Genomic DNA, 13,899 nt, shown 5'->3' on the forward strand with positions numbered 1-13,899 from the left:
AACCACCTCCTAGTCTAACAGCACAATTTCAATAAGAAAGTTTTATTGATAATTGAATAATTTATGTGACATCAGCAGAGAGATGTCAAGAGTGATTGTGCAGTGGCCATTCTTGTTAAGAACTGTGATCTTTGACCCAATGCTCAATCCATTTCAGTATCTGATTGATATTATCCTCTAGATCTTCTGGTTTATTGCTCGGCAGTTGATGCACTATTTCTTCCTTGTAGGATGCTAAGGCTTCTTCATGAAGAACTTGAAAAATTTCACACTGAATATTATCTTTTAGTTTCTTCTCATTATAACCCCTAGAAGGCAAAGAGGAGATAATCTGAATGGCATTAACTAGAGTTTTAGGAACAAATTAGAAATTGGACACTTCAGAATCTATACACTTTTTGAACACATGAAGAATCGCACAAAAATACTTCTTAGTTTCTTTACCTAGAAATAATAGGTTGGCATTCCTCCCCCTACAATCTGTCAGCCATTCAATTAGCAAACATCTACTTACCTCAAGCCAGATGCCCAGCTATGAGATTAAGCAGTCTATAGTTATGGTTCTAAATTTTAAAAGTTAGAGGAATTAAGATATAGACAGATAAAACAAATAAATGGCATATAATAAAATGCACATGATAAAGAATATCATATACTAATTGGGTACTAGATCACACAGATGTATCTGTAGTTTACCAGTTCCAAAGACACTGAAAAAATTAACTTGTATAATCTTTAGGAAGATGTAAATTAGCCAGCTAGTTAGTGAAATGAGTAAGGAAAATTCAGACTCAAATTAATTCAATTTTGTAACAATCAAAATTAGATTGAACTACTCAAAAGGTGATTAACTTTATGGAAAGATAGCCCACAGAATGGGAGAAAGTTTTTGCAAATCTTATATCTGATAAGGGACTTATATCTAAAATACATAAAGAAATCTTACAACTTTATAAAAAAGGCCAAATAATCCAATTAAAAATTGGGCAAAAGGTCTAAATAGATATTTTCCCAAAAGATATACAAATGGCCCATAAGCACATGAAAACGCACTCAGTATCATTAGCCATCAAGGAAAAGCAAATGAAAAGTACATTGTGATACTACTTCATATCCACTAGGATGGCTACAATCAAAAAGATAATAACAAGGATGTGAAAATACTGGAGGCTTCATACACTACTCTTTGGAATGTAAAGTGGTGCAGTCACTATGGAAAATGTCTGACAGTTTCTCAAAAGTTATACATAGCTATTTAACATGGGACCCAGAAATCCTATTCCTAGAGAAACTTCAATACCCAAGATAAATGAATGAATGCATAATGTTCACAGAAAAACACATGCATGAATGTTCATAGCAGCATTATTCATAACTGCCAAAAAGTTGAAACAACCCAAATGTCTATAATCTGATAAACAGATAAATAAAATATGGTATATCCATATAATGGAATATTATTTGGCAATGAAAAGAAGTACCAGTACATGCTACATCACAGATGAACCTTGAAAACATTATGCTAAATAAAAGAAGCCAGACACAAAAGATCACATTTTATATGATTTCATTTATATAAAAAGTCCTAAATAGGCAAATCCAGAGATAGAAAGTAAATTACTGGTTGCCTGGGACTGGGGACTAAGGGGAGATGGGCAGTGACTGCTAATGGGTATGGGTTTTTTTAAGGGGGGGGAGGTGAACATTTTTAAAAATTGGTTATAATAATGGATATACAACTCTGTGAATACACTGAAAACCACTGAAGTGTATGCTTCAAATGGGCTGTACAATTCATATGGTATGTGAATTTATTTCAATAAGGTTTTTTTCTTTAAATAGGTGATTACTCATTAAAAAAAATAGGTGATTAATTTTTTCAATGGCTAAAAACAAGACTGCTTTTCTCATACTTTAATCTTTACATAAAATTTTAATTTTTAATAAAAATGTTAAATGGTTTTTGAGAAAAGGCATATGTACCATATTGTCTCTATTACTTCTCTGTTCAAATATTTTTAATGGCTTTTTCTGCCTCAAGAAAGATGATGAAAGCTTCAGGTATTATTCCCACCTAACTTTCCCTGTATATTTCATACTATACTTTTTTGTGCAAGGATTGACTTCCCTTGTAGCTCAGATGGTAAAGAATCTGCCTGCAATGTGGGAGACTCAGGTTTGATCCCTGGGTTGGGAAGATCCCCTGGAGAAGGAAATGTCAACCCCCTCCTGTCTTCTTCTCTGGAGAATTTCATGGACAGAGGGAGCCTGGCAGGCTACAGTCCATGAGGTTGCAAAGAGTGTGACTCACACACACACACAGACATACAATTCAACGGTGTTTAGTCAGAGTTGACTATGATCACTGAGAACACAAATTCTGAACCTGACCTTAGTTAGGCAAACTTCTGGAATTTTCCTTCCAGAAACTTCTTTCTAAATTCCTTTAAAATTCCCCCTTTGCCACAGCTTGAATCAAAAGACAGTGGGGAAATGTTTTCCATAAAACTTTGCTTTTTTGGTTATTCTAGATTAAGCCTGATGCTCTCTTGGAAAGGATGAACTCAAATATGTTGTGAAATGTTAATTTATCTTGTTAGTTTTTTATAAGTTTTCTCATTTCTGATGTGAGGATGATTTAAGTGGGTAATTTTCATTCCATAGCAAAGAATATGCTATTGTCTTGGCTGTTTTCCTAGACAAGCTTTACATTAGGGAAAAAGCATGACTAAATAGTTGCTATATAGTACATTTTACTGAATCAGACTGTCAGTTAGGTCAGAATCTACTGCTTGTGTTTTACAAATGCATCTTTTTCTCTTAGGTTCAGAATGTTGGTACTATACAGACTTGGTTTATAATGAGAACAAAATATAAAGCAGTCACATTTTCAAATAGAACCTTTTTGATGTTAGTAGTTGCCAACTTCAGGAATCTGAAAGAAGTTTATATAATACTTTAAGAAAAAAAAAAAAAAAATGTAATGTTTTTCCTTTCTTACCTATTTTCAAGTCTTTTGTACAAAATACTGTTATCTGTTTTCAGGACAAATACTATATGAAACCAGCGTTCAGGGAAGAAATCACAACCATGGTAATCAACAATAACTCCACCTTCACTCATTTGGTTTTCTAGCTCATCAACTACCTGTAAGAAAGGGAAAAAATAAAGATGAATACTCTTTTAAAAACTGAGGTCAAAAAAAATAATAATAAAATAAATAAGCTAAAAAAATGATCACCTCAGTATTCAATCAATTAAAAAAAAAAAAACCTAAGGTCAACTTTCCTATTAAATTTTTTAAATGTATACTTTAAAAAATTGTACTTACTCTATCTTCATCTAAAATGGGACAGTCATACTCTTCATCATAGCCATCATATAACTGCCCTAAAAGAGATTTACATTGGAGTATTAAAGTAGTCTTTTCTTGGTAACTTTCAGTAATTTTCTATTACTTTTTTAGAGATAAGAGAGGGCACTAATACACAGTGTCACATGGACACCAAATATAATGAGCAATGCTGATAAGTTAGAATTTTGTCTAAAAGGAAATTTGGGTAACAGTGTATCTGCAACCGCTTTAGTTATTGATGGTTTCAAAACTGAAACCATCAACAGAGAACCAACTTCAGTATTTGTGGTCCTAAACACTCACATACATTAACAGCAGATTAAGTTCCAAACTTATTAGGCCAAGGATATGAAACTTATTAAAAGCAATAACTGGCGCTTGATTCCACGAATGAACCCTTTGTCACCGAGGTCACATTCACGGGGTTTGGGGAAGGAAAGTCAGTATACACATGCTCCTGAACGTCTAGATTTCCAGCATCCCCAAAAGCCAAGGGTTAAATTTCAGAAGGTAAAACAAGAATGATGCGGGCAGGCATAAAGAAGGCAAATTTAAATCTAACATAAAAACTTTCCAGTAAATTCGTTCTCTTTCAAATGAAGTGTGTCGTAAGGAGGCGAGATATACCAATCCCACCCTCACCCTGAACCCCTGGGAGGCATGTCCTCACGAGGCAGACTTAGATCATCCTTTTAGCCATCTCAAAACGCATGCTATAGTCTTCTCCCTCTTCCCCCTAACAATGTGGCACAGGTTGAAATGAGCTTAAAATGGACATAAGTTCTGAAGTGACAGAAGGGTAGTCCCTGAGGGTTAGTGGAAGGCAGAGGCAATTTTAACTGTCTTGCCTGGAAATCGGCCTGTGGACCGATTCTGAGCACATGAACCACTTCTCTAGCATCCTAGTGTGACCTCGGACTTCCTGGGTTACTGTTCAGCTACCAGAAACTTTACCTGCTAAAAAGTTAAACTGTCTTGGTGTGGGGAAAACTGGTTAACTATATAGAAAATAATCTAAACCCTTACTTTACACCACAAGTTCTAGGTGGATTAAAAAGTTAATTACTACATTCCAAAGATAACTAATGGAAAACTAAACTTTACAAAGGAATGATTCATTTGAGTCTGTGAAAAAAATAACTGATTCAAATAAATAAAATGTTAAATCTCTTGAAGAATTTTTTTTTTTTTAATAGCAGGGAGAAATATTTATACTAGGACAAAGGGCTGAAATGTAGATTATATAAATATCTCAAAAACAGTAACCTAATAATAAGAAAACAATTCACACAGAATGGAAAAGATAATTAATAAACAATACATGAAAAAAATGTTGGACTTTCCCAGCTACTAAAGAGATGCAAATTTAAATGAGCCTTTTTATAACTGTTATATTATGTATTTAGTAAATTGACTCTGAAAATGTGTAATTATTTTTTAGAGTCAACAGTGCATTTTAGTATACATCTTAGATTCATACAATTCAAATATGCTTTTAAAGCTTAAGTTCAATACAAGATAAAAATGTATATATAGCAGCGGTTCTCAGGCACAGAATTTAGGAGACTGGAGCAAGCTTTTTCCCTAGCACATTGTGAATAGTATGTTATGAGCCATGCCAGTGGAATGTTCCCTTCTGACCTAAATGCCTTTTTTTATTGGATTTTATTACAGTGAACAGCTTTAGAAGGTATAATATTGCTAGTAGAAAAGAAGACTTAAAATAAGTTAATAACCTGTATTTTCTTGAAGTCTTTAAGAGCTAAATGAGCCCCTTTTCTCCTAATAGAGCTCCAAGATCATCTAATGAAAATAATATTGTCCATAAACTATCTGGAGCATCATCAGCCTAAGAACCACTGTTCATGGTTATTCAGTGTCTTCTGGCCTCACAGGAAGAGGTAATGGTATGATGGATTTCTCACTGTCCTTGGATCGTGCTTTCCTCATATTGTAAAGAGTCCTCATCCGGCTCCCCATTGCGCGCTGAATAAATAGTACTCCTGACTATTGTGTCCATGCTGTAGCCTAGCCGCTTGTACATGTTGACAGCAACTGGGTTAGACACTCTTACAAAGAGATCAACTAAAAATCCACCCGTTCTTTCTGAAACCTCCTCTAATAACTCCATAAGTTTAGCAGCCAAACCATGGCACCAAAATTCCAGGGCAACGACAGAGCTATGATGTGCCCATGCCATTCTTCCCTTGCCACTGAGCCTTCTGCTTTGCCCATGGTATAACCCATTAACTCTCCACCAGGGGCCTCTGCAATGAAGAAGTACTCCAGCCAGTGGGCGAGGTACTCTAAGTAAAAAGGAATCCCATAAGTTTCTCTAAGTGGATCCAAGTTAAATGTTGTTGAAGCAAAACAGGTCGTCACATGGCTGCACCCACGGGAACCGGATTACCGCAATACCACAACCGCCCTGGAAATCTGTAATTTTTTCAAGAAAAATGTCCTGTCCAGAGATTTCTTTGACCTCTGAATTTCTAACCAGAAAAAAGTATAAAAGATGCTTTAAAATACTCAACAACAGTGAATTAGTTAAATCTTGTTTACTAACTGGCTGAAGTATGTAATTAAACTTAAGTAAATTAGGTTGTTAAATTTCTCCATTATTTTTACATTACTTTCCATATATACATATGTGTGTATATATATATATATCACAATGCCACAAAATGAAGAATACCTACCGCTGATTTTGTACTATGTGGGAATCTGGAGTAGATAAATGTTCCTTCATATTTTAAGTCCAGACTAGTATATGTTGTCTAAAATACAACTTTTAATATATGTTGTCTAAAATACAACTATAGCAGTATTAACTTTATTATTAAAAGTCTTTATGTATTGCAATGCTGAAATGCAGGATTTTTTAAAATCATGTTAATACATTTTAATAAAATAGTGTAATTCAAGCTTTCAAACATTCATTTCAAAAAACATTTATCTAACACCATGTCCAGTAATTACAGAGGAAATGAAGATATAATAGTGAACAAATTGAACACCAAGACCAACTTAGTCCTTCCCTTCAACAGTTTACAGTAACATGAGAGATGATAGACAAGTAACCTGGAAATTGTAATATTTAATGCTGTGGATCATGGTGCTTTGAGCAATAAGATGGGCATCTTTTAGGTGAAGAACATAAGCAGGATATTTGGGGAAGCTTCCTGGAGGAGGTAACTTCTAAGTAGAAACTTGAAGCTAAGGAAAAAAAGGTAGGTAAGATGATCCTTCGTTCCCAGGTGGCTCAATATGTAAAGAATCAGCCTGCCAATGCAGGAGACTCAGGTTCAATCCCTGGGTTGGGAAGATCACTTGGAGTAGGAAACGGCAACTAGTATTCTAGTATCTAGTATTCTTGCCTGGAAAATCCTATGGACAGAGGATCCTGGTGGGCTCCAGTCCGCAGGGTCACAAAAGAGTCAGACACGACTCAGCAACTAAACAACAATGAGATACTGAGATTCAGCACTAATGGTCTTGAGGATGGCTCAGTGGTACCAGGGACACAGCATCAGTGGTCTTATGAATGGAATAGGGGTTTCAAACGGATTTTTTAAACTATCAAGATTAGAAGCCAAGTGCATCTGGCTAGCATGTGAATGCATTTGTATGTGTGGTGGGACAGGAATCAGGAGTGGACAAGCAGTCAGGGAGGACCACAGAGCACCTAAACATTCATTTGGAAATGTCCAGGACTATCCAGATGGTTACATCTAGTAGATGTCTATAAATTGGGCTAAGTTTTAATTATTAATCTAAGAGTCACCAGCAAAAATAACTGACCAGTCTGAGTCAATGAGATCACTAGACAGAAAGGCAGGATTACAAGATCACAGAGGAAAAGACATATGTGGTGGGAAAGCAAGAATCAGATGAAAGCGTTGGGATAGCAGTGCTGGTGAGAGGACAAGGAATAAGTTAGTTTCAAAGTCTTCTAGTGGTAGGTTATTAAAGTGAGGGGAAAAATGAGATACACAAAGGTTAGAGTGGGGATGGCAAGCTTTTTCTATAAAGGGCCAGACAGTAAATATTTCAGAATTTACACCCTACTCTTTAGCTAGTGGCTCCTACAAAACCAGGAGCAGCCTGCCAATCCTTGAGTTAGAAACACACCAAGATTTTTTAAGTGTTGTGGGCCAGATATTTGAAATGCATCTAATGTCTAGATCCATGAGCATGCTGGGGTTAGGGACAGGGGCTGAAGATTGATAAACTAGTGGCAGAACAATTAAGGATGCTGATAACAAGTGTAATTAAATGACTGCACATGGGACAGGACAGAGAGGAATGCAGGCTGAATGAAGAGGGATAAGGAAAGCAGTCTTGGTCCCTCCACAGTCAGGACTCTCTCTAGTTTTATTAAGCTTAAATCCCCACCTAATTTTTCCTGCTTTAGTTCTAAGCAACATAGATGGTCTCTTACAAATAATACAGAAATTTAACATGATTACCAGGATGGCAATAAACTCCATTTAGGCACATTCATTTAAAACCAGTTTTGTTTTGGTCTCATGACTTACAGCAGGTTTCTAAACCTGAAATACTACTGACATTTTGAGCTTGGCCACTTGCTCCTTGGAAGAAAAGCTGTGACCAACCTAGACAGCCCATTAAAAAGCAGAGACATTACTTTGCCAACAAAGGTCCATCTAGTCAAAGCTCTGATTTTCCAGTATTCATATACAGATGTGAGAGTTGGACTATAAAGAAAGCTAAGCGCCAAAGAATTGATGCTTTTGAAGTATGGTGTTGGAGAAGACTCTTGGAGAGTCCCTTGGACTGCAAGGAGATCCAACCAGTCAATCCTAAAGGAAATCAGTCCTGAATATTCATTGGAAGGACGGACACTGAAGCTGAAACTCCAACACTTTGGCCACCTGATGCAAAGAACTGACTCACTGGAAAAGACCCTGATGCTGGGAAAGATTGAAGGCGGGGGAAGGGAACGACAGAAGTTGAGATGGTTGGATGGTATCACAGACTCAATGGACAAGAGTTTGAGTAAGCTTCCAGAGTTGGTGATGGACAAGGAAGCCTGGGGTGCTGCAGTCCATGGGGTCGCAAAGAATCGGACATGACGAGTGACTGAACTGAATTCATTATGAAGACAGAGGACTGTCCTGTGAATTTCAGGATGTTCAGCAGAATCCTTGGCATCGACCCATTAGAGATTAGAAGAAAACCTCCCACTCCAGTTGTGACAAGCAAAAATGTCTCGGAATATCCCCCGAAGGACAAAATCACCCCATTGAGAAACAGTGCTTTGTAGAAGACTGAGTGGTTTCCCTTAAAACATATTACCATTTGGGAAAAAATGAGGCAGCTGAATGTCTCAGACTATCTCCTAGTTAGATTTTCAGGTATATTCAAATGGCATCTGTGGGGGCAAAAAATCTGATACATTTTGAAAAATCTAATAAAGCACATCATCTAACATGTTAAGTCAGACCAGAATCCTTTATCTGGCATAATAGGAGGAAAAATGCCCCATTTATAAGGAAGATTCCATCTCATTAAATAACTCATCAATAAAATACAAACAGAATGGTCAAGACCATGCACCATCAAGGCACACAACTAAAATGGTTTGTGTGTAAAGCAGACTCAAGAGGAGAGTGTCTTACTGTGGATTATCCTTGGTTCTGGTGTTACTGTTGCTCTCAATGCTATTCATGACAGATTATTTCATTAAGTTTAGGAACATAAAATTGAGTGGGTGAGAACTGGAAGACATGACTGAAATTGACTACTGTATGTAACTCTGAGAGGAGGAAATGGCAACCCACTCCAGTCTTCATGCTGGACAGAAGAGCCACCATGGACAAAAGAGACTGGCGGGCTACAGTCTATTGGGTCACAAAAGAGTCAGACATGACTTAGCGACAAGCACACGGGTGACTCTGAAATAGTAAAGTTGCACAGGCAAAGGAACAAACCAGATTTCATATGGGTATAAAATGCAGAATGACAAGCTATACACAGTAGCAAATAAAGACCTAAGTTTTATCAACTATAATTTGAACACCAAACCTGGATTAAAAATATAAGCATGATACTAGCTTATAGTATCAAGAATATGATGAGCAAAGATACATAACTGACCTGCACAAAGGGAAGCTGGGAAAAAACTTAAAATTTTTAAGTAGTGAGATACTGAGAGACACACCAAGGATCCTTAAATATTAGCAAAGGAATAGAAAAATAGGACCTAAGAAAAACCCTGGCAATTGAAAAAGGTAAATCTAAATGGATAAGTGTTTGTCACTCAGTCGTGTCTGACTTTTTGCAACTCTATGGACTGAAGCCGGGCAGGCTCCTCTGTCCATGGCATTCTCCAGACAAAAACACTGGAGTGGGTAGCCATTCCCTTCTCCAGGGGATATTCCCGACCCAGAGATCAAACCCAGGTCTCCTGCACTGCAGGCAGATTCTTTACCATCTGAGCTGCCAGGGAAGCCCAAATGGATAAGGTTCACTATAAATAAAAATCCTGACCAAGTGGTCTCTCTAAAAAGCAGACATGGTTATCAATCTGAATTCTTTCAGCAATCTGAAAGAATGGCCCCTAAGAGTGACTCAACACCAGAGATCATACTATGATCTAAACATGTGAAAACACTAGAAGTGACTCTAATGGTTAAGGAGTAGACTGCAGCAACTTCAAGTTTTTCCAACTGCTATTTCTGTTGGTGATGAGGTGGAAAACTGCAATTATAAAAAAAAAAAACTAAGAACATAATTGCCAAAGTACCAACAATTAAATGCACGAATTACAACTTTATTTTTTACACTTAAAGGCTGATGAGAAACCATTACTAATCCTATTAAAGAAAATCTAACACGACAGCTCAATCGAAAAGTATGGTAAGCATATTTACTCATTAAATACTATTTTTTCTAGAACACAACATGGAAACATCTAGCATGCATGTTTAATCTCAGTACAATAGAGTCAAAATCAAGTATACATGTTACATGCGTCAAGGCTAGATTACAAATTATCATAGTCATCATCGTCGTCATCATCGTCATCATCATCATCGTGCTTTCTTTTCAATGCATTTGATGCTTCATTGGCAGTATTTTGTGATGAGACCATGTTAGTGGTAATAAGAATATTTTTGGACCCAATTAATGATGGATTAATTAGAACATTCTGAACTGCTGATGTTGCAGGAATTGAAGCTTTTACAGCTGGGGACTGTGAAGTGGGCATCTGTACTGTGAACCTTTGCCCTGTGAGGGACACTGGAGTCCCTACTTTAGTTGAAACGGACATGGCTTGTGGGGTTGGTGTGCCAAGCGTGGGAGTACTTGGTCTGCTAGTAACTGAACCAACACTTAACCGTGGAACTGTTATTCTTCCTGCAGAAGTAGATGCCTTTTTTTGTAAAGACTTAAGTCTATAATTTGGAGCAGTCAAGCAATACCTATCAGGTGGCAATCTAGGACCTGAGTAAGGCTTGATCAATGGCAAAGGGGTTTGATTTCTTTGCCTTGCAATATCTAATAAAAAATCTCTTGGTGGAGGAGAGGTAAAAGACTGGTCAGCACGACACTGGATTGCCAATCGCACATCATCTGCATCGACAGTAGCTTTCTTAGCATGACTTGAATAAATTTTTGCATCATCTAGAATTGTGGTCACATATCGGAAGGCAAACTCCAACATCTGATTTATAACTCTTGGCTCATATTCTGTAATCCCCATATCCTTCAGGATTTGTGCCATCATCTGTGCATCTTTCGGCATGCTCTTGGGAGAAGCCATCTTGCCAGACTCCATGATATCCGGTGATCAAACTTTAGATCATTTGAAAAAAATATGTACATTAGATCAAATGTGAAATAGTTACTTTAGTAGCAACTGTCAGGAACTTAAAATTTTTTAAATACAAGTTTTTAAAAACAGAAATTAAAAAATGTTACATCTTTTCAATTTTAATGAGGCACATTAAGGTTCCTTTACTTAAATTTATCGAGTTTCTACCCATTAGAGAATATAAAAAGATGAAGACACAAATAATGGAAGTGATCAAAGACTGGGAAAAACCAGGGTAAAATAGGTAAAAACATATACTTTAAAAACATGTGCAGATGCTTGCAGGCATGCATCTATCAAACTAATCTAAGACCGTAGTACAGCCATATCCTACTGCCTGAGTTCAAAATTCTGTCCTTCCAGTAAGCTCACAGACTATCTTTCTCTCTATACATATATGCTTAGCACAACTCAAAATACTCTTCCTCATATTCAAACAGTCCTGTCTTCATGGAAGCTGTTCCAGTTATTACTGTCCACAAAAACTGCTAGCCAATTGCAGAGGGGACACAGCAGTCAAAATAACCAGGACACAGCATGAGACAATATGTTCTATTTCTATGTCCCCAACAGAGCATAAATTCCTTCATGGAAAATTTTCTCTTCTTTCTCACAAATAAAAGTGCTAATACTTCATTATTTATCTCTCACTTTTTAAATAAACAAACCTAACACCAAAGTGTCCCTTACCTTCTCGAGCTAAATCACCCACATTAACGTATTTCAGTCCTGATCTTGATGCAAGTTCTTTGCCTAATGTAGTTTTTCCAACCCCTGGTGTACCTGTAAGACAAGCCACAGAAAAATACTGTTCATGAAATACTCATTAGACTTTAGCCACTGATCTGCCCTTAAGGTTCTCAACAACTGAAATGAAGAGTTTCCTAATTAGCAATCCTATATGAACACACACCATAACCTAATGAACTACCCAAAGCCTGCTGGATATCAGAATTTCACCCAGTGTATCTGATTTTACCAGAGCAAGTGGGGCTTGGGAGAATCTAATGCCAATCACAGACTGTTTGCCATCATGGAAATTCCCAGAATAAAATTAGCCACCTCAAATAAACTGCCACCATTTATTTAACGTGTATACATATATACACATTGCATACATATATATCAATATATATACATACATTTCCTTCTCCTACATAAATGGCAATACTATACATTGTTCTTCACCTTCCCTTTTTCATATTGCTTCAAGATAATCATACTCTAATTTTCAGCTGTTCAGATTTAATGCCGCCAAAATTATAAAATCTGGTCATTATAATTAAAGATAAAAGGAATAAATTCAGGTCAACCTGTAAGGAAAATAACATTTTACCTCCAGTCCACTATAATACACCAAGTTTGAATCCTAAACTCACCATGTTTTCAATAAAATGCTCATTTATATTTTTGACGATATGGTTTAATATTAAAAAATTAAGATACTGTCTGACACAAATAAATAAGATGTTGTAAAACATTCCTCTTAAAGAGCAGGCTAAATGTTAATTTGTTGACGTTAATCTGCTGCTCTCAGCAACAGTCAAGACTTATGTGCTGCCAGTATGCTTGTTTTGTTGAAAGATACAACTGCTTTGTTTCCACAAAGAGCGCCTCAATTTTGTATTGCAACAGCATCTACACCCATTAGATTTTGACATGAATGTCCCGTGATGCTATTACCTACTACAATTTAACAGTTAAGACATTTTCAGAGTTAAACAAATTAGAAATAATATTCTTGAAGTCACTATGCGGCATTTTAGGGCCCCTCATATATAACAGGCGCCTTGAGTATGGATCCAAAGACCCAGAAGAAACCCCACAATCATCCCGGGAATCTTACAGCACCTCTGGACGAGAAACGACCAGAGATCTCAGTCGATGCCTTCTGTTCTTAAAATTTAAAAAGCCCCTGAAGCAACCTCCGCCAGCGTTTATGACAAATGAATCATCCACAGCACAAACATCCGACTCCGTTCACCTGACTCTCAGATACAAAGGAAAAATGAGAGGCAGCTCAAGAAGCCTCAAGACCTAATAATGGCATCCATCATTAACAGATCTACTAAGGGTCAGATACTGCTTTATGCTATTTAGCTAACAACCCAAAGACAACCCTACCCAAGTAAAGCAACAGCCATTTTACAAACAAAAACGTGATTAAGAAAGATTAGGCAGCTTGCCAGAAAAGTGAGCTGGATCTATCTACCTCTCTCCGCCTCACAGAGAAGGCCACCTCTCGCCAACAGAATTAACGTTCGTCGTCCCCTCCCCCCGCCTCCCGCAAAACCGCCGCGAGGGCCGGGTCGACGCCCTGACGACAACCCCGCCACGGGACCCTCGCCGAACCTCCCTACAGAACACTAAAGGAACCCTTCGGGCCAGGCCCCAGAGCACTCGGCGTCCCAGGCCAGCCGAGCCCCTCGACAGCACCCCACCGCGCGCCCTAACCGGTGAGCAGGATGTTCGGAAGCAACATGGTCCTCGCCGCGCTGGCTCCGCACGCCTCTGCACACGCGCTCTACACACTCCTGGGAGGGGCCGGCAGGGGCGGGCAACGGCAAGCGCCAGCGGCCCGGGGTACTCGAGGCCTGGAGGGGCACTCGAGACCCACCTCCGTCGCCTCGTCACCCACAGTGGGTTACCCAGCCCTCGAGGACACGCTTGCATCGCAGGGTCCGAGATACCGGCAGCGGTCGGG

The 13,899-nt window shown here is 38.0% G+C and overlaps 2 protein-coding genes and 1 pseudogene across 4 annotated transcripts; all 3 read right to left on the bottom strand.

The window, feature by feature from the left end:
- Positions 1-22: 22 nt before the first annotated feature.
- On the bottom strand, positions 23-13,787 carry AK6 (adenylate kinase 6). The gene is made up of 5 exons (XM_005889353.3): positions 13,650-13,787; positions 11,886-11,978; positions 3,332-3,390; positions 3,002-3,147; positions 23-308 (listed from the first exon to the last, which is right to left on the bottom strand). The coding sequence occupies exons 1-5, from the start codon at positions 13,675-13,677 to the stop codon at positions 116-118; spliced, it is 519 nt and encodes a 172-aa protein (XP_005889415.1). The 5' UTR covers positions 13,678-13,787; the 3' UTR covers positions 23-115.
- LOC138984167 (N-alpha-acetyltransferase 20 pseudogene) lies at positions 3,397-7,845 on the bottom strand (annotated as a pseudogene).
- TAF9 (TATA-box binding protein associated factor 9) lies at positions 10,131-13,691 on the bottom strand. Of its 3 annotated transcripts, none has more exons than XM_014476259.2 (3): positions 13,650-13,691; positions 11,886-11,978; positions 10,131-11,176 (listed from the first exon to the last, which is right to left on the bottom strand). In XM_014476259.2, the coding sequence occupies exon 3, from the start codon at positions 11,157-11,159 to the stop codon at positions 10,365-10,367; it is 795 nt and encodes a 264-aa protein (XP_014331745.2). In that variant the 5' UTR covers positions 11,160-11,176; positions 11,886-11,978; positions 13,650-13,691; the 3' UTR covers positions 10,131-10,364. The 3 variants fall into 3 exon arrangements, with proteins under 3 accessions (XP_014331745.2, XP_070213658.1, XP_005889414.2); XM_070357557.1 differs by lacking the exon at positions 13,650-13,691 and adding an exon at positions 13,548-13,567; XM_005889352.3 differs by lacking the exon at positions 13,650-13,691 and adding an exon at positions 13,408-13,450.
- Positions 13,788-13,899: the final 112 nt, after the last annotated feature.

The sequence above is a fragment of the Bos mutus genome, chromosome 20, assembly GCF_027580195.1.
Source record: "Bos mutus isolate GX-2022 chromosome 20, NWIPB_WYAK_1.1, whole genome shotgun sequence".
Taxonomy (NCBI): Eukaryota; Metazoa; Chordata; class Mammalia; order Artiodactyla; family Bovidae; genus Bos; species Bos mutus.